This window comes from Ornithorhynchus anatinus, chromosome 4 (assembly GCF_004115215.2).
Source record: "Ornithorhynchus anatinus isolate Pmale09 chromosome 4, mOrnAna1.pri.v4, whole genome shotgun sequence".
NCBI lineage: Eukaryota > Metazoa > Chordata > Mammalia > Monotremata > Ornithorhynchidae > Ornithorhynchus > Ornithorhynchus anatinus.
The window spans coordinates 5,292,432-5,317,127 of record NC_041731.1 but is presented as its reverse complement, the minus strand read 5'-3'; the positions used below and the strand labels follow the sequence as shown (position 1 = coordinate 5,317,127).

The 24,696-nt window shown below is 39.3% G+C and overlaps 1 protein-coding gene across 5 annotated transcripts in view; it reads left to right on the top strand.

The window, feature by feature from the left end:
- CYRIB (CYFIP related Rac1 interactor B) overlaps nucleotides 1–24,405 on the top strand; it is a 94,339-nt gene extending 69,934 nt beyond the window's left edge. For 3 of the 5 annotated variants that reach the window (XM_029063230.2, XM_029063229.2, XM_003428354.4), the window contains 10 exons: nucleotides 307–389; nucleotides 9,246–9,367; nucleotides 11,679–11,784; nucleotides 14,512–14,648; nucleotides 17,185–17,262; nucleotides 17,997–18,113; nucleotides 19,039–19,118; nucleotides 20,118–20,244; nucleotides 20,659–20,729; nucleotides 23,658–24,405. In XM_029063230.2, the coding sequence (XP_028919063.1) occupies nucleotides 317–389; nucleotides 9,246–9,367; nucleotides 11,679–11,784; nucleotides 14,512–14,648; nucleotides 17,185–17,262; nucleotides 17,997–18,113; nucleotides 19,039–19,118; nucleotides 20,118–20,244; nucleotides 20,659–20,729; nucleotides 23,658–23,721 (975 nt within the window). In that variant the 5' untranslated portion in view covers nucleotides 307–316 and the 3' untranslated portion in view covers nucleotides 23,722–24,405. The remainder of the gene's footprint in view (nucleotides 1–306; nucleotides 390–9,245; nucleotides 9,368–11,678; nucleotides 11,785–14,511; nucleotides 14,649–17,184; nucleotides 17,263–17,996; nucleotides 18,114–19,038; nucleotides 19,119–20,117; nucleotides 20,245–20,658; nucleotides 20,730–23,657) is intronic. The other 2 variants (XM_039911679.1, XM_029063232.2) reach the window with 1 other exon arrangement.
- The last annotated feature ends 291 nt before the right edge of the window (nucleotides 24,406–24,696 follow it).

Below are 24,696 nucleotides of genomic sequence, written 5' to 3'. Positions count from 1 at the left end.
CACAGTCCGACCCTTAATACGTCTACCAAGAGAAATTGCGAAGATTTTTGTTGGGGTTGAGGGTGGGGTTGGCGGGGAGGCAGGTGGGCTGTCCTGTACAGGAAAACCACATTTTACCTCCAGGTCTGACCCATCGGCATGACCTTGAGGAGCCCAAGGTTACCCCACACCAGGGTAAACCAGGCTGGATTGCCTGAAGATTGAGTTCAAGCTCGATTGAACTGTTTAACTCCTACCTTGCAGCTCCCATTTTGGTCGTTCTCTTATAAAGGCATCTTCTTTCTTCTCTCATTCTTGTCTCGACAGGTACCTTAACATGGGGAATCTCCTTAAAGTTTTGACATGCACAGACCTTGAACAGGGGCCAAATTTTTTCCTTGATTTTGAAAGTGAGAAGATGATTTTATATTTTTATTTCCCTTTGCCTGCGGTAGACTGCATTTGCCTTGAACTTCATGAATTTCTTCACTTGCCATCTTTCTAATAATTGTATCGTAACTGAACTGTGAATAGTCGGATGAAGCCCAGCTGCCTTATGCATGTTCATTTCATGGATCCTGTGGTGATAAAGTATCAGTCTATATTGTTTTGCTGCAATACAATACCCTAGAGTAATAGGGTATCCTATTTCTTTCCTTTTCCCAATGTAGAATATTCCCCTTTTATAATTTGGACATTTGAAGCTTATTTTACCAGTGGAGACTCTTGAGTATGAAACAATTTTGGAGAGGAAATTCAGTCTCCCGCGTTCCCCCCTCTAACCCCCCTCCCCAAAATGTTTCTCAAGATAATTACTCCATTTGGAAAAACTTTTATTTTAAATGAATAGTTTCTGGAGCCACAAGAAGGATTGGATCCTTTTGTGCACTGTCCAGAAACACAAACTTTTTTTTAACCAAATCTATTTCTGAAGACCATTCACAGCTCAGTAATTATGGCACGATATTCAAAGATAGATGTGAACAACATGGTTTGATTTGGGTCCAGAATTCTATATTTTAAAATTTAATAATGTAAAAAATTGTTCATTTCGGTCATTGTAATATATTTCCTAATTTGATTCAAAAAAAAAAAAGGAAAAGTTCACCAATCTTTAAATAATATGCCAAACTTCTGCTTCCGTCTGTGTTGCATGGTGTCTAACTACATGATTTCAGAATGGCAGGTAAGTGTAACTGCTTGCTTTGCATGTAGAAGTGTTTCATTTTATTGCTTTAACTTTCCGATTCTGCATAGCAAATTGAGAAAAACGATGTTAAACTCATGCTTAATCTAGATGTTGCTGTACTCAAAAATGGTTCAGAAAGGGTGAAGAGAAATACATTTTGGATATATTCCTCCTAGTGCTGTGGATCCAAGTTTAATTTTGTTCATTAAAGATCCATTCATATTGATTCGGACAACCAAAATTTAACCCAAAAGATTGAGAGATTATGAAAGTCTCATTAGATATTACAGGATACTGCAATTTATTTCAATCAGTAATATTCATTTCCTGAACTCTTTGAACATTTAAAATATTTTATTAATTTAAAAGTTTGCTTTATATTTTAGGTCATAAAACCACTAAAATGAAAGGAAGAATTTTAGAATAATTTCAAAATACTTCCGAGAGGAGTGCAGTATTATGGTTGAGAGGTTCTGCAAGACAGAAATTAGCATCTTGTCAACTTCATTGTCTCGTTTTTCTCCCTGACTGTATTGAGATCAGAATTCCTTCACTTATGTCAAGTTTCTTTAATCCTTGACCCTTTCCTTGACCAGTTTTAAATGCATGTTTTGTGTTTATTTGAATGGCATTCAGTTGGAGATAAGAGAATTCACTGACTTGAAGACTTTACTTTCCATCAAGTTAATTTACTTAATCAGCTGCCTAAAATATAGCTATTTTTTCTTCAAAGTTTATCTGCCATCCTATCTCCTAACATCTTGCTCGTCTCCTATTTCCAGTGCCTCGTATTTGCAGGATCATTTTCAAGACTTGACATTTAATCTCTTTACCAGCTTATCATTATCTTTGTGGGCAAGTGCAGGGTATGAACTTAAGATAGTTTTGAGAAAAGTATATAAACCTTAGTCTAATGATCTTTTGGTGGAGAAAAAAATTCCTTTTGGTTCTCTCTGAAATGCAAATGGGAAAAGATTGATTTTGAAAATTGCCACAGAATGACTGAGGGTACAGTCTCTACATTTATCTGTGTGGATAAATGTATCCAGGTTCCTAATGTACTTTTTTCCTACCATTTGACTAAGTTGACAGTATTTCGTTTTCCTGTATGAATCAGTTAAGAAAATAGAAAATATACCCTATGCAGAGCATTAATTTATCCCAGCATTAATTCATAGCACTTAGGAATTGAAGTACATTTTCTGTTATGTATATCCTTAAAGAGTAGAAATGGAATGCACCTCAGCAGCTAGCCCTACCTGTCTTGTTTTTACACCATTCGACATTTAGATTCGTTTCTTTGGAGATGGAGCTGGAGGATTATTTTGGAAAGTAGCTCAGCAAAATAAGTTTTTCCTTCTTTTTTCTGTGCACTGGCATTTCTTTATGTCTGTCTAGAAAGCAGTCCCTCATATTTCATAACGATGAGCTTAGGCTGTTATTGGAGAACAGACAAGTCTCTCCTGGCACTTTCTTGCCAGTCTTAAAAATATGTCCTCTTTTCCCTAGAAAGTGGGTAGTTATGAAGAGTCAAAATTTCCCAGGCAGAGTAATGACTTTTTTCACTGTCAGGCCAAAGATACTGGGGCAGGTTTGGCTGCATGAACAAAGCTACTTCTTTGACTATAAAGGTCTCAGTTAATATATGCAAATGCAACTTTTTTTGATAATAGGCATCACCCGAACTTTTGAGGTAAAGCAACTCTTAGGGGGAATGTGCCCACAAATATTTGAAATTTTGCACATAAAATGGACTTTAGGTTTAATTAGGTGATTCACATAGAATTCTTGCATGTGTTGCTAGCAGTAGTAAAATACTGATACTATTGGGCCCTCAATTAACCTTTTACTCATAGCATTCTGTGCTTTCAGAGGGCTTTATCTCTTTTCCACTTTCTGTGCCTTACCTACCAGGAAGATCAGTAGTGGAGTGTGTGCCCAGTCACCATCCAAGAAGCAAATGCAGAGGACTTGCCTAAAGCCACAGCCAGTGTGCAGAAGAGAGGTTAGAACTTATTTCCTCAGAGAGCAATCGAATGTTATCCTGCCCAGTTTAATGTCTCTACCTTTCATCCTTTGACCCAGTGATCTTCTCGTAGGTGTTCAGTGGGCTACATTCTTTCCGGCAAGAGGCACACTGAGTCTTTCAGGCCCCAGAGGTCTCATTTAATTCATTATAGAAGGAAATTTCTTAAGCAGTTCTTAAGAGTCCTGAAGGAGTCTTTGCAGCTTCCATTAAAGCACTGAATCCTTGAACTAATTAACTTTTTCCTAGAGTGAGCCTTGCTCTCCTTTTATCTTAAATTTCTGAGTTTAGGGCCTTCTATTCTGTTCTTAATGAGGTACACTCCTGTTGTATCTTTGTCTTGAATAAATGTAAATCGCTACAGTCTGTTTCTTGAATATTTCTCAGAATTCATTTTAGAGTAAAAGCTTAGAGGAATGGGATTTCATCGTGAACTGCAAAACAATTGAATGAAAAAAATTATCAGGCCAGTAAGGAAGATGTAAAGGGATTTGGTATAGATGGCGCAGAAAAGAGAAGGTTAGGGATAAGAAATGCCTTCACTTATATTTAAAGTGATTAAAGGGAAGTGACATCTATGTCACATTTGCAGTAAAATTAGAATGGGAGTAACTCTGGGGCGGGACATTATTAGCTTAAAATAAGGAGGAATATCAGTGTAATAAGTTTTGGTGTATCCTAGAATGAGTTATTTAGTGAGGCTAAGGGGTCCTCTAATAAGAATAGTGGAATTTGTAAAGAGCTTACTATTTGCAAGCACTGTATTAAGCATTAGTAGAGATACACTCAGATCAGACAGTCCATTCCATCACCGGGCTTACGGGCTAAGTGGAAGGGAGCAGCATTTACAGACGAGGGAACTGTGGTACAGAAAAGATAGGTATTATGGTCACAGTCACACAGCAAGCCAGTGATGGAGCCAGGAACTCCATTCTGGGAGATCTTTTTAAATAAGCGCTTCTGCTGTCTCTCTTGGCTGGTTAGGGTATGGTCCTGCTGGGAGTCAGAAACTTAACCAGGTGACCTCATGGGTCCCTTCTAACCCATGTGGTTCTTTGGTTGCAATTTATGTTTAAAAAATAACACTGATGTTACACTCACTTTGCTAGAGAAGCAGCGTGGCTCAGTGAAAAGAGCACGGGCTTTGGAGTCAGAGGTCATGAGTTTGAATCCCAGCTCTGCCACTTGTCTGCTGTGTGACCTTGGGCAAGTCACTTCACTTCTCTGTGCCTCAGTTACCTCATCTGTAAAATAGGGATGAAGACTGTGAGCCCTACGTGGGACAACCTGATTCCCCTGTGTCTACCCCAGCGCTTAGAACAGTGCTCTGCACATAGTAAGCGCTTAACAAATACCAACATTATTAACATTATTATTATTAAAACTTTTGAATAGAACTTAATGAAAATGTAAAATTGATAAATGTGGTTTCAGAAGTGTACTTTCTGGCATATAGCACTTAAGTACCATTTGAAAAAGCATTAAAGAAACAATAAACACATTTACTTTGATAGATTTGAACACTCTGCAAAACAGTAGTTTTCAAGCCATTTCATTGGTTAAGCTTTATTTTTCCATTGAATCTATCAAACACTATGTGCCAAGCACTGTGCTTAAATCTGGAATTTATAGGTAAATGTGTTCCTTAGAAAAGGATTTTTGAGGTAATTGAATAAAATCAGCTTGTTTTTTTCTCCCCCCTGCAAAAAAAAGTTGGCCACTAATGTAAATCAGAATTCTTGCTTTGCACAATAGTCAGTCGTACTTGTGAAGCACTTACTCTGTGCAGAGAACTTTAGGAAGCACTTGGGAAAATACAGTATAACAGAGTTCATAGAAATGTTCCCTCCCCACAAGGAGCATACCATCTAGAGGAAGAGACAGATATACAATCTCAAAATTTGAATAAAATTTCTGTGTCTCAAAAAAGTTTCAATCGATCTATGAGCATGAAGAATTTATATACAGTATATAAATCAATCTGTAGTTTAAATGCCTCTTGCTTAGTTGGGTGGATTAAATGTTTTCCTTTAAGCAGTTGGTTAATAATTTGTTGTGAGAAGCTGGTGACAAGTCTTGATTGCATTATACAAAATGCCAATACTATTTCCAATGCTTCAGCACTTCTTTTTATAGCATTTTCAGTCCTAGAGCTTTTCATTTGTATGCATGAACTGCAGTCCGAAATCCGGTGCTTGCTTTGTCTGTCTGCTGTCGTTCCTCATTTTGTCTCCATTTCTACTGCAGTCTTCAGCAGCTTTCAAAATTCCAACTGTGACTTTCCTGTGACTATCAAAATTATTTAATCAGTGTGGTTTTGTTCTTTAAAACAGGGAGCTATCAGATCCTTATTTACATATTTCTTGGCATGCCCTGAAATTTTCAAAATCACCACCCTTGCAAGGTCTACTTAAGGCATCTTGCAGTTAATGTTGGCATAAATTGATGGCAACTTCCCTTTTAAGGACTAGTAAATCCTAAAGAATCATGCATGGTTTGTGAATAATTTGAAATTTCAGAAAAGCATTGAAGATAAGACTATTTTAAATGTTGCCTATTCATAAAAGCCTTCCTTGAGAATGGAAATTCTGACATAATTCTTATGTTCCTATTGAAGATTCCTGTAATCTGATTGATACATGAAGAAAATCATTATTTATTATGCTATAGCATTTTACATGTAAAAGAATCCACATTATTTCTAACTACACCTAGAATAAGTGGAAATGGTTTGGAAGTAGTTTTTAGGAGAACTGTTCTGAAAAAAGAAATGTAACAGGATGTAGCATGGGAAAATAAATCCCAGTAGAATGAAAGTATTACTTCTCCATGATGATTAACTTAGTGAATAACTCCTTCCTAATCATGTTAACACAGGGTAAATTGTTACTTAAAGCAAATTCTCCTGTAGTTTGGCTTCAACCAGTTCCTATTAAAATTAAATACACTTATATAGATCATTTCACTTTATAGTTTGTTCTACAATTCCAGAAAAGGTCAGAATTTACTAGGAAAGTTTAAAAAACATACCCAAATACCTTTTTGTGAAATATGTATTTTTTTCTCTCACTAAGACCTGTTGTCCTGGCAAATAAGAATTTATTTTATTCACAAACTAGAAATCCTTTCTCCAACACTCAGGGTCGGTAGAAAAATCAAGTTGACAGATTTGCAGTGAGGTGTAGAGATTTTTGTCTTGCCTGAGATACAAGAGAAGAGGTGCTGCTCTTCTCATCTTTTTTTTTTTTTTTGAACTGGACTATCAGCCTAGGACACTCCAGATCTCTGGCAAGACTTGAGAGTTTCTAGTCAGGGCCAAAAGGACCCCAAATGACAATCTCCATACCTATTAGTTCTTTGAATCTTGTCTCCTATTAGTCCTCATCCCCTTCAAAATCCCTCTTTTCTGCCATGTGTACAAAATGAAAAATGTTCCCCTTCTGTTTCAGTTTTCCTTAGAATATTTTTCATCTTTGCTCCCAGCCCAGGGCATTTCTTATCCAAGCTGTTACCTTTTGGATATAAAGAAGAATTGATCAATTAGCCTAATTCTCTTGAAAGTTTTAGACCTTGATAAGAAGTCAGGTTGAGAAGCCACAAAATGCACCGTATTAGACATGGTTCCAGGCCTCAAGGAGCTTACAGTTAATAGTATTTGTTGTCACCTACTATGTGCAGAGCACTGAACAAAGCTTTTGGGAGAATACAAGAGTAGCATTTATTGAGTGCCTTTGGGTACAGTGCAGTGTACTAAATGCTCAGGAAGTATAAGTCAAACAAGTGATACATTCCCTGCCTGTAAGGAACCTACATTCTAGTAAGGGAGGCAAACATAATTGAATTAGTAGGCATGTTCCCTGTTTTATGATCTACAGGGAGAGAGAGAGACACTAATGTAAATTACAGATGGGATATATTAAAGGGTTCAGTACAGATTCTGTGCTCAAATCTAATTTTGTATTCAGTCCAGAGCTTCGTACAGGGTGTAGCACAAAGCAAATGCTCAATAAATGCCAGGGATATTATTACTGCTATATGACCCGAAAGAATTCCTGTACTCTCCTGGGAGGGGTTGGGTACCGAGAAAGGTCAGATTGGCAGACTATTACTGCATTGCCTTTAGTAAACTGAAAGGGTTAATTCACGTGCTTCCTTGAACCCCATACCTTATTGCTTGGAAGTAATTTGGGTCCTGGAAGAATAGAATGTGGATTTTGGGGTGTCTTTGTTTTAAACAAACTAGTTCCATTTTTATTGTTTGAGGTTTTTCCTCCCTCCGGAGGAAGCCCAAAGAAAAACTTTAGGTCAGTGACTGACTTGACTTACTCTGCAGCCACAGTCCCCTTCTCAAAATACAGTAAGACCTCATTAAAACTTTCATTTGAACCCCACAAATCTGGAATTTGTGATCTTTGGGGTTTTACATTTAGCTCTCCACTTCCTCAGTGCCTGAACCTGCCTTCCTTGGGAAGCAGTAGGACCAAAGAGAGTATTTGTTCTGTATTTCATAAACAAAGCCTCGCTTTAGCTGCTAATGACAGGAGATCTGCAGAGTTTATAGGGAGCGAGACATAACACTTCTTGAATTTTCAACTGCCCTAAGTCATATTTAAAGAGAAACCAGTACAGAAACAAGGAAGCTAAACTTAAACTTAGCACTTGCCCAGACACAAACACAGGAAGACACTCCTCCAGTGTATTGTAATATAACAGATTACTTGCGCAGCTCAGACATTCCACTCCGAATTAGTTGGTTTTATTGTATTAAACGAATTTGTCAATACTATTCATTATGTTCAAAGAATACAGTTAGGTTAGATAGACTTGTGGAAAACTCCTTTTTCCCCCATTCTGAGATCCAAATTGATTAGATTTTATTACTCCATAAAATGCAATATAAAAAAATAGAGGGCATCCTAAAAAAACTCAAACTCTTTATTCATCATATTCAATGAGACTCCTTCTAGGTGGCCGCTTCAGAGAATGAAATGAATTTGAGTTTAATATTAAATAGTGCACCTTCATTATTCTGTGGCAAATGCCATAGTTGTAAAAATGTACTTTGGGAGCTCCAGTTTGTTAGAAAAGTGTTACCCTGTGATCTTACCCAACTTAAGTTTTGTCTCTCATCTCTCTTGATCCCTAATAAGTTTTTCCCATTGCATTCATCACCATTCTTCCTCCTTCACCTTCAGTAGAGAGGTGTAGAGATTTGCTTTTGAACAATAAAAAAATTCCTCGGGTGGAAGTGACTTTCTGGTAGGCCCCCTTAGAATGATAGATTTTTAACAGCTCAGTAAAGAGGCAATTTGTCGTATGTCACATGGTCCTGAACTTGGGCACGCATAGGTAATCAACACTGATCCACAGCCAGATCGTTGGGGTTTTTTTTAAGATTTCTCATTAGCTTTGAGCTTGCCTTTCTTCTAACTTTCTTCCAGTCTGTGCCAAAATAGTGAAATTTAAATGGAACTCCCAATGAGTATCCCTTCTCTACCTGTTGTCCGATAACTTAAGTGATCAACAGAAATAGGGCTTTTGTGGAAAAAAGCTATTTCACCATTAGTCTTCAAAAGGTACACGTTTACAGTGGACATGTAGCTTTTTCATTAAATTACTGCTTAATCTTTCAAATAGCAGATCCTCGATAATGGGAAGAATGTAATAGGGAAAAATAGAATAGTTTCCATCTTTTATTTAATCACATAGCAAAGGGTTATTCATGACCAGTTGCTTTTATAAATGCCTTTTGATGGTGATACTGAGGTTCCTATGTCAGTTAAAAACTTAGTATGGCAAGCAAAAGGTAAATTTAGTAATTGCTTATAGTTCCCCTTGCTGATAAGATATTTCTGAATGGATTCTAATGTTTCAAAAATGATTAATAATCAGAATTTGCTATCTTTACTGAAATGTAGACCTAAAAAGTGTGTTAAGCATAACTTTTGACAGAAACTGGGCAAAAGTGTAGTGTTTTATAAGCGGGGTGATTTCCGTATGTACTGACAAAACGTGCAACTGAAAAATCTGTTCTGCTCTCCTGCTATTTAGATGCCCAGCCTACAGAGTCCGAAAAGGATATATATAATCAGGTGGATGTAGTGTTGAAAGATGCAGAAGGCATCTTGGAAGACTTGCAGTCATACAGAGGAGCTGGTCATGAAATAAGAGAGGTAAATCGTGCTTTATGTTTTTCAGAAAATGGTAAAATTCACAGCATTTGGAACTCTTCTTCCTATTCAACTTTTCTTTTGAGTTTCGTTTATTAAGAATTCAGTTTTGTGAACAAGTAGGGCATTTTAGTCTTAGAGGCAATTATAAATTACTTTTGGCAAGCGGAAGGAAAGTGCACAGGTTTTCCTGTAGCTAAGTGAGACTATGCCTGCTGCCAATAAGTCAGTTGGTATTTAGCAAATCCCTTTGAGTTCCCTGGGGGGGTAAAAGGTATTTGTAAAGAAATACACTCTGATTTTTGTAATTATTGAAGCAGTTTCTTGTCTCCAGAGGGGGATGCTTACATTTCTAGATTCTTAGGGGAATCCTCCAAGGATTTAAGCAGGAAAGAAGAAGCTTTGGAGAATGTGCCCTACTTCACTCTTCCTCTCCCTACCCTACCTATAGGGAGGCTAAGCGTCTTTGCTCCCAAATGCAACCATCACCCCAGTGAGACTTGGGTGCCATTGTATGATAGTTATGCTGGGTGGGTGGAGGGAGACGGGGAAGTTAAATGAAAGCCAATAAGTTGCCCATATCGCTCCATTCATATAGTTTTAAGACGAACTTTGTTGCTACTGACTCACAAAGATGATTCTTCTGTGTCGATCAGTACTGGCAATAATGGCATTTATTGAGTCACCATTGGTTCTAGTGCCCTGTACTAAGTGCTTAAGTGTAGGGGTAGGCCTGGTGTGATAGGAGAGCGAGGGATGGGGTGAAATGAAGAAGCCCATATCCCTTGGGAGAGCAAGTTCCCGTGAGTCAGAAGGGGAGGATTGGGTTGATTATTTTTTTTCTTCCAGAATTGAGTCTTCTGCAATTCCACTATCCATTATTCAGCTTAATTGTTCCTTTCAAGGAAATAAAGATTTCTTCTCCCACCCATCAATTTTTAGAGTTTCATAATTTAAAAAAATGAAGTTGTTGGGGGTAACAACAAGCTTGTTGACCATATAGGAAAATTCTTTTGAAATCATTATAGAATTGAATCATCAATGCACATGTTCTTACAGGGCAATTCAATTCAATTTCATTCCTTGCAGATAAGGACATGAAATTTACCTGCCCAAACATTTATTATCCCTGTCACTTGGCAGTACAGAAGTGAAAAAATGAAGTCAGCATTCCGTACTGCCTCCCTGATGTTACCACTGGACCTGGGCTTGTGGTTAGCTGCAGAGCTCCTTTATTTCCTGAAAGCTTTCCTAGGTGAGGACTCCCTTCTGTTCCTGCCCTTGAAAACTTCCTGAACGTTTCAAAAATGAAGAAGATAGAAGGCAAAGGTGTTTCTCTTAAAATATGGGAAGAAATGGAGTCCCATATTTTAAAAGAAACACCTTTGCCTTTTGTCTTCATTTTTGAAACGTACAGGAAGTTTGCAAAGGCAGGAACAGAAGGTATCGAATGGGGCAGGAGGGGAGAGGAGGAGTGAAAAATAATACATACAAATTTCAGATTCTAAGGCTGTCTTCCGACCAATATGGTTTCTATTGGATTTTAACCCAGGAAAAATTGCCCCATTTGATTTGCCGAGTAGCTGATATCTGGAAGCCTGACTTTTAGTATTTGCTTGGAGAGTGCCCTCAGAATTGGATCAAACCTAAAAATGGAGATTGAAAACCTACCATAAATTGAATACTCCTTTCCATCTAACTCCCTTCCTTTTCCCCTTTGGTAGAGCTAGAAATTAAGTATTCCCAATAATCCAAAATCACATGATTCAATAAAGAAACTTTCTCCAGCTAATATTAGGCCTTTCTAGGTCACCACTTCCTTGGTAACGTTTTTTTATGGGTCAGGGCTTAGAGCTAGAGTGACATCTACAATTCTGTTTCCTAGGAACTTTCTCGACCTCAGTTTTCCTTAACTGACTCAGTTTGACACTTAATTCATCTTGTGGGAAGAGCACCCTACAATCCCTTTTTTAATAAAGGTTTTTGTTTTCCCCACTCTCAGATGGTGTTTGTCAGCCTTGAGGAGAGGGGGGAAACACCACCCATAAGCCACCCTGGATCCACTTATTATCTATTTTAATATCAAGTCAATCATTACTATACATTGAACACTGTACTGGGCACTTGGGGAAAATACCATATTGTTAATATGCATCATCCTCGTCATCAAGGAGCTTACAAATTCAGTGTAGACCAGGACTCCCTCTCTGGGTATATTTGTCTTCGACCCACTCTTGCATTTAAGGAAAATGTTTTGGTAAAGTTTACGTTTTTAAAACATATCTAACATCTTTCCTGTTTTTGAATTTTGAAGGCAATCCAGAATCCGTCTGATGACAAGTTGCAAGAGAAGGCTTGGGGTGCTGTAGTTCCACTCGTAGGCAAACTAAAAAAATTCTATGAATTTTCTCAGAGGTTAGGTAAGTTGAAAAAGTGCTGAATTGCTTTTGAAAATCTCCCAGAGAAGAGGAGGTTTATTACATCCTTCAGGTGGCAATTTTGACCTTCAGACTGGATTCTGACCTAAATCCCTGACATGTTTCAGCATTTATTCCTTCACTCCCCAGGAATGGTGAACCTGAGGCCGAGCATCTTTGTGACTTGCCCAAGGTCACGTAAGGAATTCGTGTCAGAGCCAAAATTTGGGGACTTTTTCAGATAGACAATCCCTCCTCTCCAGAGGGGAAAAAAAAAACTTTTTTTGGTTTTTCATCCATTGTCTTTCTGCTCATTTGTCTTCCACCATAGCAGAGTTGAACCACAGTAGAGACATCGCCTCAATCTCAGTAATATCTGCTGCTTTTGGGAACTCTGGTCACGTGTCTGTTGTATATTTTAGGGGACAGTAAAGGCAGGTACTGTAAACTATAGTGGGGAAAATAGGAAGAAACAAGTCATGTAGCGTTAAAAAAACACATTTACCATTGCATAAAATTTCACTGTTCTTCACAACTGTACTGGGGAATGGATTCCTGCCCTTTATGCCACAGAAAGTCCAAATGGCTTCTTGAAGTTGGATATAAATATGAGGATTACAAATATCATAGTGGAACTTCCAAGAAGAACACCCATTTTTGAGGGAAACTGAACTCTGAACAATTACAAGGAATACTACAGCACCAGGGAAGCATGGCTGACTGATAAGGGATAGAAGATAGGGAAAATTTATGGGGCACACCCAAGTCACCCTATATATAAATATAGCTACACATAGGGTTTTTTTGTGTGTATGTGTGTGTGTTTGTCAGAGAAAGGTGGTTATATTTATTTTCTTACACATCCTGGAATAACCTTCAGGGATTTTGTATACCAACTCTATTGAATCATTCTCTCCCAAGGGCTTAGTACAGTGCTCTGCACCTGGTAAGCTCTCAATACATTCCATTGATTGATTGATTGTCGTGATTGAGTGAGGAAATGTCTTCTGTGACTGGAGATTTCAGGAATTCTAATTAATCCAGCACACTGAAGAGAGGCATAATGAGCATGTTTCTAAATCTCAGAAAAACCCACCTGTCATTCTCCCTTTGGCTAACATTGTTGGCATCTTGGCTTTTCCTCATATCATCCAATCCCGATTCCTGTGGGCCACCAAGTGCTTGTTTGTGTGATTCCTACATCAGAAATAGCACTGGGTGTTCAGAGACAATATTCATGTGCTAATATTACTTTTACATGTTTCATATCCATAGAGTGGCAGGATAATTCTGCTTCATGTTGAAGTATATCCTTGTCAATGTTAGTTCCTGTGTGCTGATGTGATGTTTCATTCCACTTGTTCAAGAACCCTAAGCAAATGATTGTTTTACTTCCATGATGTCCAAAAGATTTAGATACATGAAGACCCAATTATCATTTTAGGTGTCAACACAGTTCTTATACTTATTAATGCAGTGAATATTATACAGCTTTAGAGATCTATGTGGAGAAGAACTGCTTTTTCATTTAATTTAGTGTTCTAAAAGGAGTATTTCCTTGGAGAATTGTATTAAATATTTATATTTGTCTATTTTTCATACATTGCTGAGAAGCAAGGAACATGTGGGTAATAAGGAAAGCAATCTCTTGTCTACTTATATTTCTTAGTTTAAGGGAAAAGTCTATATGCGTTGTAAATCCCATATCGTATTATTTCAGCTTTATGTTCATTGGCATAAATCAGACCTGCAAAATGCCTTTTCATCTTAGAAGTCTTTTAGGCTTGTAGCCACTACATAAAATTGACTTAGAGACCAGTAAATGTTGTTTTCATTTATCCAGAAACAACCAACTTCATATCAAATTGTGTAGCACTCCAGGCATACACAAGTAAACTTTGAATTCCTGTTGTTCACAACATGTCAGGATCCACACCTAAATTGAAAGTCTGCTTTGAGCTTGTTTTGACCACTAATGTTGGAATGGACTGAAATTTTATCTATTTTTTAGCCATCCCAATTATTCAATTTGATTCATGTGTGCCTTTGCTATATAAAACTTAGAATATTAAGCATAAAGTCAAAACCTGTAGAGCAGAAGATTATTTCATTTTGGGGCTCAGTCGCATTCTTGGTTGCTATTGCTGTAAATTTAAAGACCGCAGGTTTTAAAATTTCGGCCATTTGCGGTTCATTATGTTGAAGTTGGTTCTCCCATATTACGAATAGCTTTAATGTCCAGATGCAAGGAACTGCACAGATTAAAGAACAAGGGTGGCCCAATCTTGAAATGTGGTGGGGATTTCCGGGGCAGATCATGACTCTGGTGGGGCTTGGGGTAGAGGAGGTTCACCCAGGCCCAATATTGCCCTCCTCCACTCTGGCATCTAAGGGTCTCCTCTCTAGCACCAACCACCATAGTAGGGGAAAATTCGGAGGAAGGAGAAGTGGGCCACAAGGAGGACAGTGGTGGTCCCGTGGTCCCGCCGGGGCTGCTGCCTCTCGACCAGGCAATGTATCCATTGGCATCCAGATATGTTTTACCCCCTTCTCCAGTAATCCCATATGGGTGACTCTACGTGCTCTTCAAAGTACTGGAGAACCAAAGCCCATAATTCTGAGATTGATTCACTGGAATGAACCACCAGACATTTTATCAGATTGTTCTTTTCCTGACAGGTATTTTAAGAAGTAAAAACAACTTTTACACTTTTGATCTTCTTTCTTTAGAAGCAGCATTGCGAGGTCTGCTGGGAGCCTTGACAAGCACCCCATACTCTCCAACGCAGCACCTAGAGCGAGAGCAGGCTCTCGCTAAACAGTTCGCAGAAATTCTTCATTTCACACTGCGATTTGATGAGCTCAAGGTAGACCTGGTGCTGTTTGTGAATGCCATTAATGAATGAATGAAGTAATGATTTTTTTCCGCGAACCCTGGCGTAGAAGTTCCTAGAAAGCCGAAAAAAATATTCATTTAGGAAGTGTATTTCTCCTTTCTGTTTTACTTCAAGGATTTGAAGACAATGGAAATGTAATTAAGCAAGAAAAACTCTAGTCCTGGATATTTTGAGAAGGCCCAATAGTTTCAAGCAACCAAATGGGAGGCACAGACTGAAAATTTTGGCTATGCTACTGATTGACTCTGTGACCAAGGGCAACTCACCCAACTATTTAGATTTCATGAAATTCCAGTACAATTTCCCCAAAGACAAATGATCATGATTGTCTGTTATATACACTTCCGTTTTCCCCTCTCTCTGCTTGATTTCTCTTCTCCATGTATTTATTAGAATTAGCATTTTTGGGGTGGGGCAGAGGGGATTGCTCTAGAACACAAACTTACAAATGAGGTTTCAAAAATTATGAAAGTTAACTTGGAGCCAATATAAGCTGAGTTGAAAATTGCTGATGAAGTATGTATGCTCACACAATATGTAGACATGCACACATACATTGTATATATGCAGCGTGGCTCAGTGGAAAGAGCCCGGGCTTGGGAGTCAGAGGTCATGAGTTTGAATCCCAGCTCCGCCACTTGTCAGCTGTGTGACTGTGGGCAAGTCACTTCACTTCTCTGTGCCTTAGTTCCCTCATCTGTAAAATGGGGATTAACTGTGAGCCTCATGTGGGACAACCTGATTACCCTGTATCTACCCCAGCACTTAGAACAGCTCTGCACATAGTAAGCGCTTAACAAATACCAACATTATTATATGCATACACATACACACACACACACACCCTGCTGCAGCATCCAATTTGAAAAGCGGGACAGGGAGGAAATGAAGGATAATTGATTCAACATTGGCATATATGACTCTGTTAACAACATTTCTATCTATGTAAGTCTCCAAGATTTTCAAGTCCCTAGAAAATAGCCACACAGAATTTGTTATATGTCGCTGACAAATACACCAAATACACAGGAAGCAGCATGATCCAGTGGAAAGTCCTAGGAGTCAAAGGACCGGGGTTCTAAGCCCAGCACTTCCAGTTGATTGCTAAGTAACCATGGGCAAGTCACTTAACCTCTCTGTGCCTTAGTTTCCTCAACTGTAAAATGGGGATTGAATACCTCTTTTCCCTCCTTTTTAAACTGTGAGCCCCATGTTCATTCATTCATTCAATAGTATTTATTGAGCGCTTTCTATGTGCAGAGCACTGTACTAAGCGCTTGGGATGAACAAGTCAGCAACAGATAGAGACAGTCCCTGCCGTTTGACAGGCTTACGGTCTAATCGGGGGAGATGGACAGACAAGAACAATGGCAATAAATAGAGTCAAGGGGAAGAACATCTCAAGAACATCTGTCCCATGTGGGACAGAGACGGTGTCCAACCTGATTAACGTATTATCTACCTCAGCTTTTAGCCCAGTGCTTGATACATAGCACTTAAGAAATACTATAAAAAGAAAAAAAATAGACATATGGAACATGAACTGCTTATAGAGTTTAGACAACTCTGGATTTCATGGCCCATTATATTTGCTATATTCCTATCCAGGTGGATTTTGGATATTATGAAAAACCTCCTTGGAAATGGGAAGCATCTCTTGAGAATACTGAGAGAGTGCTTTTTCTTTTTTAGGGGCAGCTGAGAGGTTGAAGTATGGAGGGGGGAGTGTTGTCTTTGGGTAGGCTTAATTAGATTTTAAGGTTCTTATTTCAGTCATTATTTATGGGTTGAGCTTCTGCTGTGTGCAGAGCAATGTTCTAGGTGCTCGGGAGAGTCCAGTAGAATTAATAAACCTGTCCCTGCCCTCAAAAAAGGCTCTGCTCTATTATACGGGCCCATGTGCTTCAGAACATTGCTCTGCACCCAGGAGACACTTAATTGATGCAGAGATATAATAATTAGGGCACATGTTAAGCGCTTACTATGTGCCCAGCACTGTCCTAAGCCCTGGGGTAGGTACAGATTAATCAGGTTGAACACAGTCCCTGTCCCACATAGGGCTCACACTCCTAATCCCCATTTTACAGATGAGGTAGGTAACTGAAACCCGGAGAAGTTAAGTGACTTGCCAAAGACACACAGCAGACATGTGGCGGAGCTGGAATTAGAACCGAGGTCCTTCTGACTCCCAGGCCGGTGCTCTAACCATGAAGCCACACTGCTTCCTAGTCACATCACGGTGCTTAGCCTTCTAGGGGTTTGGGGGACAAGTAGCATTTTGGAGCATCTTAGGCAATCTAAACTTTGGCTATTTTCTCTGTGGTTGAGGCCTTCACTTTAGGTGCACAAGCTTGTTTGGAGTGACAGTGCTTTGCTTCCTGTCCTTAAAAAAGGGCCGCAAGCAAGATCAGTCACCTCTGGATGTTACTCAGAGCGTAGCAGTAGGTTCTTCAGGGGGCATTTGTTTCCCAAGTACATTCATCTCTAACTTTTTTTTTTACCGTAGATGACAAATCCTGCCATACAGAATGATTTCAGCTACTACAGAAGAACATTGAGCCGGATGAGGATTAATAACGTTCCAGTATGTACATGGCTGAAAAATCATTTCTTTCCGTTAGTTTAAGTGTAATAATAATAACAGTAATAACAGTGATAATTTGAAACTGATTGGGGAAAGAGGACCACCCTGCAGAAGGCAGAATTCTCACTTTATCTACCCTCCCCTTGCCACTTCTCCAAAGCTCAGCAGCAGTCAGCAGAGAGCAGACATGGAGTGCATTTCTAGTACTCTCAGTTCTGAAAGACTGAAAGCTGGTTGTCATTTTAGCCATTTAGCATCCCGATGAGGAGGAAATGGCAGGTAATAGTGGCCTCATTTTATAAGCTTGGAGCCAGAGGCTCCCGGGAGAGAGAGCTGAGAGAAGCAGCCAAGTCCAGGGTGGGAGAGCAGACACTTGCAGCCGCAGGCCTGTTCCTGCTTTGTGGCAGGATGTGGATGAAACAGTTGTTCTGGCTGCTCCCTAGACAGATTCTTCTTTTCCCTCATTTCTGAAAACTGCACCCTTCTCTGATGACCCCCGCCCCTTGTCCTCCCTTTCTCTTCTCCCTTCAGTTGTCTTCAAAAATTCAGTAACACTAGAATTTAAGAATGAAAAGCACATTTAAAAATAAACTCCTTCCATTTTTTCCCCTAGTACCTGGTCACAACCCCGCTCCAGGATAATCTGCCTTCACGTTACCTGTGCAGCTATTAAATTTTTTGGGGGTGATGGTGTGTTATATTTAGTTCACCAAGTGATTTTCCTTTCTTTTCAGGCAGAGGGAGAAAATGAAGTAAATAATGAATTGGCAAACCGAATGTCTTTATTTTATGCCGAAGCCACACCAATGCTGAAAACCTTAAGTGATGCCACAACAAAATTCGTATCAGAGGTAAGTGCATGGATTGAGAATTCTTTTTTTTCTCTTTGTTTTGCTAGTAGAAAATGGCAGATTATACTTTCAACCTGCTTCAGTAGATTAGGAACTGTTAAGCCTGTCTCCCAGGTTTTCATCAGCAGTACTTATGTGCCTTTTTCACTGTTAATTAGAAAGTAACAGATCTTTATGACCTGGTGACTGCTTTCTATAGCATTATAGTTTTCAGAGAACTGGATTTGGAGATGTTACACAACGGGTTTTGGGTGACATTATCAATTTTCCATTCTCATTGTACTGTTGTTATTATTATTATTGTATTTAAGCGCTTACTACGTGCAAGACACTGTTCTAAGTGCTGGGGTAGATACAAGGTAATAGTAGTAGTTGTAGATATTATAGCTGAAGTATTTATTGAGCATCCATTAGGTACAGTGCATTGTAATGATGCTGATGATGATGGCATTTGTTAAGCGCTTACTATGTGCAAAGCACTGTTCTAAGCGCTGGGGGGATACAAGGTCATCGGGTTGTCCCACATGGGGCTCACAGTCTTCATCCCCATTTTCCAGATGAGGTAACTGAGGCATAGAGAAGTGAAGTGACTTGCCCAGAGTCATTCAGCTGACAAGTGGTGGAGCTGGGATTAGAACCCATGACCTCTGACTCCCCAGCCCGGGCTCTTGCCACTGAGCCACGCTGTTCCCAATGAAGACATCCATTCCCTATCCTAAAGGAACTTGCACTGTAATAGGGAAGAAAGACATAAAAATATGTAAACCTAGAATTGTCACAATACATAATTAAACACACAATTGAATAAAAAATCCCTCAACAACTGCTTAGGAAGTTTATGTCGTATTCTGAGAGTTTCATTGCTTATATGTGACAGATTTTTAGGTTCCTCTTCTTCACTCTTTGAAATGTTGCTTCTTTTCAGAATAAAAATTTACCAATAGAAAACACCACAGATTGTTTAAGCACCATGGCTAGTGTGTGCAGAGTCATGCTGGAAACCCCGTAAGTATCGACTCACTCTTCTCTCTACTGCAAGAGTGCTGTGCACTGATTGACTTCATTCTGGGGGAAGAAAATAAAGGGCACTCCTTAAAGGCTAAAAGTGACTGAAAATGCACATTCAACAAAATTTTATGAAAAAAGTCAGAATAGGTTGTTTGACATTTTCAAACGTTAATCATCTTTTGGTGGAAGGAGAGAGAAAAAGGAGGGATGAGATCAAAACTCCTCACTTCTTCCTCTTCTAACTTGAACCACAGCCTTCCAAATTTCCCTCTCCTTGCTCTGGATTTTCATTTTCCTGCTCAGGAAAGGGAAGATGACAATCTCGAAGTGTTAAGCAATCCGAATGATTATAAAGCACTATTATATAAGTGCTTGGGAATATTCAGCAAAGATGAAAGACCAACCCCTGCACTTAAGGAGTATATAGTTTCACAGGAGTTTACAACCTAAGGTTGGGAGATACAATCTAATGTTCTGATGTCCTCACAGAAAGATGGACACTAATAAAAATTCATTTTAAAAAGCATACAATTCAGTCTTTTTTTTTTACTAACTCATATTTTTTTCCCTCCCTTTATTGCCAAATCAGAGATTTTACTATTACCTTTTATCAATTTACGGATATTTTATGTAGTAATATTCTTCATGAATAATGAAATTTCTAATTTCACAAGATTCTCTGTAGTTTTCTAAAAAAAAGGCTATGAAATTTTTGTATCCCGAGAGGGTGTATTCAAAGAGGTTGATTCAGGGGGTGAAAGATTTCGCATTTTCATGTAAATAAAAATAATTTTAAGACTATTGTCTTAAGCGACTTCCCATTTAATGGGGTAAAAATGAAACACTAGTTGGGTTTTTTTTCCATTTCATTTAAGTGTGACTTTCCTAATCCATTTGTAGAAGTCTACTGAGGTGTGGGTGGTTCCATTCCAGGAATCTGAATTTACACAATTTAGATATGTGCTCAACCAGCATGTGTCTATTTTAACATTTCAGAGAGTACAGAAGCAGGTTTACAAATGAAGAAACAGTATCGTTCTGTCTGAGGGTAATGGTGGGTGTTATCATTCTCTATGACCACGTGCATCCTGTGGGAGCATTTGCCAAAACTTCCAAAATTGATGTAAGTTCTGTTTGATTCCAAAGTTCGCTAAAAATGTATTTGTGCCTCTCTGTGGGCATCATTATTTGAACCCTGCCTCCTTTCTTGCCCCTCCTCATGCCACCTCTTCCTCTTTCTACTAAAAGTACCTTCATGGAATGAAGTGAAATCGTTCCTCTTTGGGCCTTTCAGAGCTCTAGTGAATTAATTGCATGCTTATTTGAAGTAATCAATTCTTCAATTAGTACTGTAAAACTAAATAGATCTTTTTTTCTAAGCCCGAAGGCTCTATAGAATTGAATGTTTTCTACCTTATCAGCGTGCTGATTCTGTTCTGTTTTGTTTTGGAATGAATGGCTCCCCTGATTATTCTTTCTAAAGACACCATTAACAGCATATAGAAACTGAATAAAAACTGTATTATTCTCTCCATAGATGAAAGGATGCATCAAAGTCCTTAAGGACCAGCCTCCCAACAGTGTAGAAGGTCTCCTAAACGCTCTCAGGTATTGCTTTTTGTGGAGTGCGAAGGGATGTGTGTATAGTAATAATGATAATGCTAATAGTAATAATTGTGGCATTGCTTAATAAGTAGTAATAGTATTAAGCACTTCTTGGGTGCAGATCACCATCCTAAACACTGGGAAAGAGCCTGCAAGTGGGAATTAGACGCAGACCCCGTCTCTTCAGGGGCTCACAATCTTCTAAGCGTACAGTCAATCAGTCAGCGGCATTCACTGAGCACTTTAGACACCCCGAGCACAGAACTAAGTACCCAGGAGAGCACAATACCATAAAGTTCAAGATCACCACCCACAGGCATTAGAATAAATCTAGAAGGGGAAATGGCAGAGCACAAGAAGACGAATGGATGTGCTATGGGGCTGGGCTGCAAATCAAGTGGTTAAGGGGTACAGTGCATAGGTGATAAAGAGTTAAGTGGTTTCTTTGTGCCAAGCACTGAAGATACAAGATAAATCACACAGTCCCTGCCCCATACGGGGCTCACAGTGTGGTGTAAAAGATTCTGAATTGAATTATGCCAGTTAAGAAGTGTCCAGAATAAGTAGTAGTTATACGAATGCACGCTGGAGAGAGTAAGAAGGCAACTGTCCAAACCCATCCAAGTTTTTTTTTTTTAATTTTTGTACTAAATGGTGTTTAGAGGTTCATAGTCTTAGCCAGGGAGGACAGATTCATAAGGGAATTAAACAAATCAGAATTCAGCTAGGATTTCTGTGAAAAATCCATCACAACTCCCCATGGGCCTTCCTTTTGAGACTGGCAGAACCTTCCCCACAGCCTTGTGATGGGAGGATGGCCTGGTGCCAGAGTTCGAGGCTGGGTTTCGACATGGTCTGTCAGTCAGTGTCTTGACCATTAAAGTTTGTCCAGAACACTATTTTAAGCATTAGGAGACAACAACGGAGTCATCGCTCTGGTGGGTTGTAAGCTTATCTTCCGCAATGGAGAGTGAGAGCAGCTCAGGAAACAAAGGCGGAGATGTGCCTTCTCCTTCAGCATGGCTCAGTGGAAAGACAACGGGCTTGGGATTCAGAGGTCACGGGTTCGAATCCCTGCTCTGCCACTTGTCAGCTATGTGACTGTGGGCAAGTCACTTAACTTCTCTGTGCCTCAGTTACCTCATCTGTAAAATGGGGATGAAGACTGTCGGCCTCACGTGGGACAACCTGATTACCTTGTATCTACCCCAGCGCTTAGAACAGTGCTCTGCACATAGTAAGCGCTTAACAAATACCATCATTATTATCACTATTATGTCTCTTAGCATGCGTTCTAGCTTAGCCGAATTTACCATAAACTTTCAGGACCGGGATTTTTCCTTCAGGTTACTTCATCTGGGGTTCGTGGCACATATAAATCAAGCAGATTAATCGTGAACAGGCTCTAACGAAGGTAGAGTAGGTAAAACCTACTCTATTCTAAATCTAAATGTAAAATCTAATCTACTCTTGGAATGTACAAATTCTACATTCCAAGCGCTTAGTACAGTGCTCTGCACATAGTAAGCGCTCAATAAATACTATTGAATGAATGAATGAATAAAATCTCTCAAAGACCAGTATTTTGTATTGGTATCGCTTATGCATTATTTACACTACGAGGGGTTTTAAATGGAAATACCCTACAAGGAATTCAGTTTAACGCTGTTTACCCATACGAATGAAGCACCGGGGGCTAGTTTATTGTGGAGAAGGGGTTGAGGATGAAGATTAGTTCAGTATAGTGCACTGTTCCCTTTACCCCGGTTAGAACAAATCAGTAAACCTCCCATGAAATGGTTCATATAACCTGGCTAATGTTTGTATTTAATTAGGAAAGATCTTGCTCATTTGCAGAGTTGTTTCAACTTGGGACAAACTCCCTGTTAATTTTATGATTTTTAATAAAGTCACTGAATACATTTTTTTAATGTGTTGAAAGAATGGCGGGATTGTCTGTGAGAAAAGTAAATCAGTCTCAAGTGAGAGCAAATGTACTGTGGATAAAAAAGTGCATCACTCTCCCAAGTCAGTCCTGCCTAGTCAAAGCCAGTCCCTTCCCTCAGGACCGGGAAGGGCAGAGGGAAAGGGAGGGAAGGCCCCTGATGGGAATGGGAACAAGAGATTTGGGGCATCCAATAATGCTACAGATCACGAGGAGCAGCTTGGCTTAGTGGAATAGAGCAAGGCCTGGGAGTAAGAAGGATGTGGGTTCTAATCCTGGCTTTGCCACGTGTCTGCTGTGTGACCTTGGGTAAGTCACTTCACTTTTCTGTGCCTCAGTTACCTTGTCTTTAAAATGGGGATGAGTGTGAGCCCCATGTGGGACAGGGACTGTCTCCACCCTGATTAACTTTTATCTACCCCAGTTCATAGAACAGTGCTTAGCACATAGCATTTAACAAGTACCATGGTTGTTGCTGTTGCTCTTCTTATTACTAATAATGTGGTAGTCGTTAAGTGCTTACTGTGTGCCAGGCACTGTACTAAGTGCTGGGGTGGTTACAAGCAAATCGAGTTGGACACTGTCCCTGTCCTACGTAAGTCTCAATCCCCATTTTACAGGTGAGGTAACTGAGGCAGAGAGAAGTGAAGTGACTGGTCCCAGGTCACACAGCAGACAAGTGGTGGAGCTTGGATCAGAGCCCATGACCTTCTGACTCCCAGGCCCGTGCTCTGTCCACTACATCATGCATTAGCACCCAGAGCAGTGGGGACTTCACGTCCCACAGCTCCCAGCTGGGCCCCTCGCATTCCCAGAACCCAGCCCTGGCCTCTGACTCGGCCATCGCTCCCTCTAAAGCCCTTCTCCGAAATAATGGGCACGGATTCACAGCCCCATCCCTGGGGTACTGTTCTACCACAGAAGGAGACGAGGCAAATCCCAAGGGTGAACCTTTTCAACGGCTCATTTTGTTTTCATTTCCACAGGTACACAACGAAACATTTGAACGATGAGACTACCTCCAAGCAAATTAAATCAATGTTGCAATAACAGATTGCCTGGAATCCACACCTGCTGTAGACAGAAGACAGTATTCTGCAATGACTGAGATGCACAGATTTTTTTTTATAGTGATTGCAATTACTATCTCATTTGTTCTTGCCTTTTATTTCCTTCTCTTTACATCTTCCCCTTTTTTAATCACGTTCTTGTTCTTCAGACTTCTTTTCTGTGCCAAAATCAATAAAGTTATTAATTCTGAAGGATGTCACCTTTGGAAATGGCCCTCTAAGGCAGCTAATTATGCATTGCATTTGGATCTCTACTGGGGAAAATTCTATTACTTGAACTAAATATTTTTAAACTTGTGGATCCTTTTTTTGGGGGGAACTAATATTTAATATTGCTTCTTCTGCATGGCAAAACTGCCTATTTCTGCTATTTAAAAATTTTCATTTTCTATTGCCGCTTTTTTCATGTGCAACCAAGAAGAAAAATATGTTTAAATTAATGTGTTGTACAAAATGGTACTCAACACAAATGTTTTTTTTTTAATTAGTAAAAACTGTTTTATTTTAAGTTTGCATTTTGACTCTTTTTTTTTTTGTAAGGATGTATGTTGTGTGTTTAACTAACTAACGTTAAAAACTGTGATGTGCGTACCGGATTACGTATGCATGTTCGTGTTTAACGAATGGCTGTTGATAAAATAAAAATTAGCTTTCATTTTTCTAAGTGTGGCTTGTTTTACTGGTAATTTGGTTCAGGCTTTGAAAAAAAAATTTCACTAAATTTACAAGAAGATGTAGTAAAGTGTAGTGTTTTTGGGGGGCTTAGCAGAGAGATAGTGTCAAAGAAAACAATGATCGTAACTGTTTTTTCCCTTTTGGGTTTTAGTGGCTGAGACAGGCAATCAGCTGAGCACCAGAATAGATGTTCAAGTTCATTTTATCCTATGTTTTAGCTGAGTGGGAGATCGCCTCTTGACCATCAGTAAGAGACTATTTAGTTTTATTGGCATCTGAA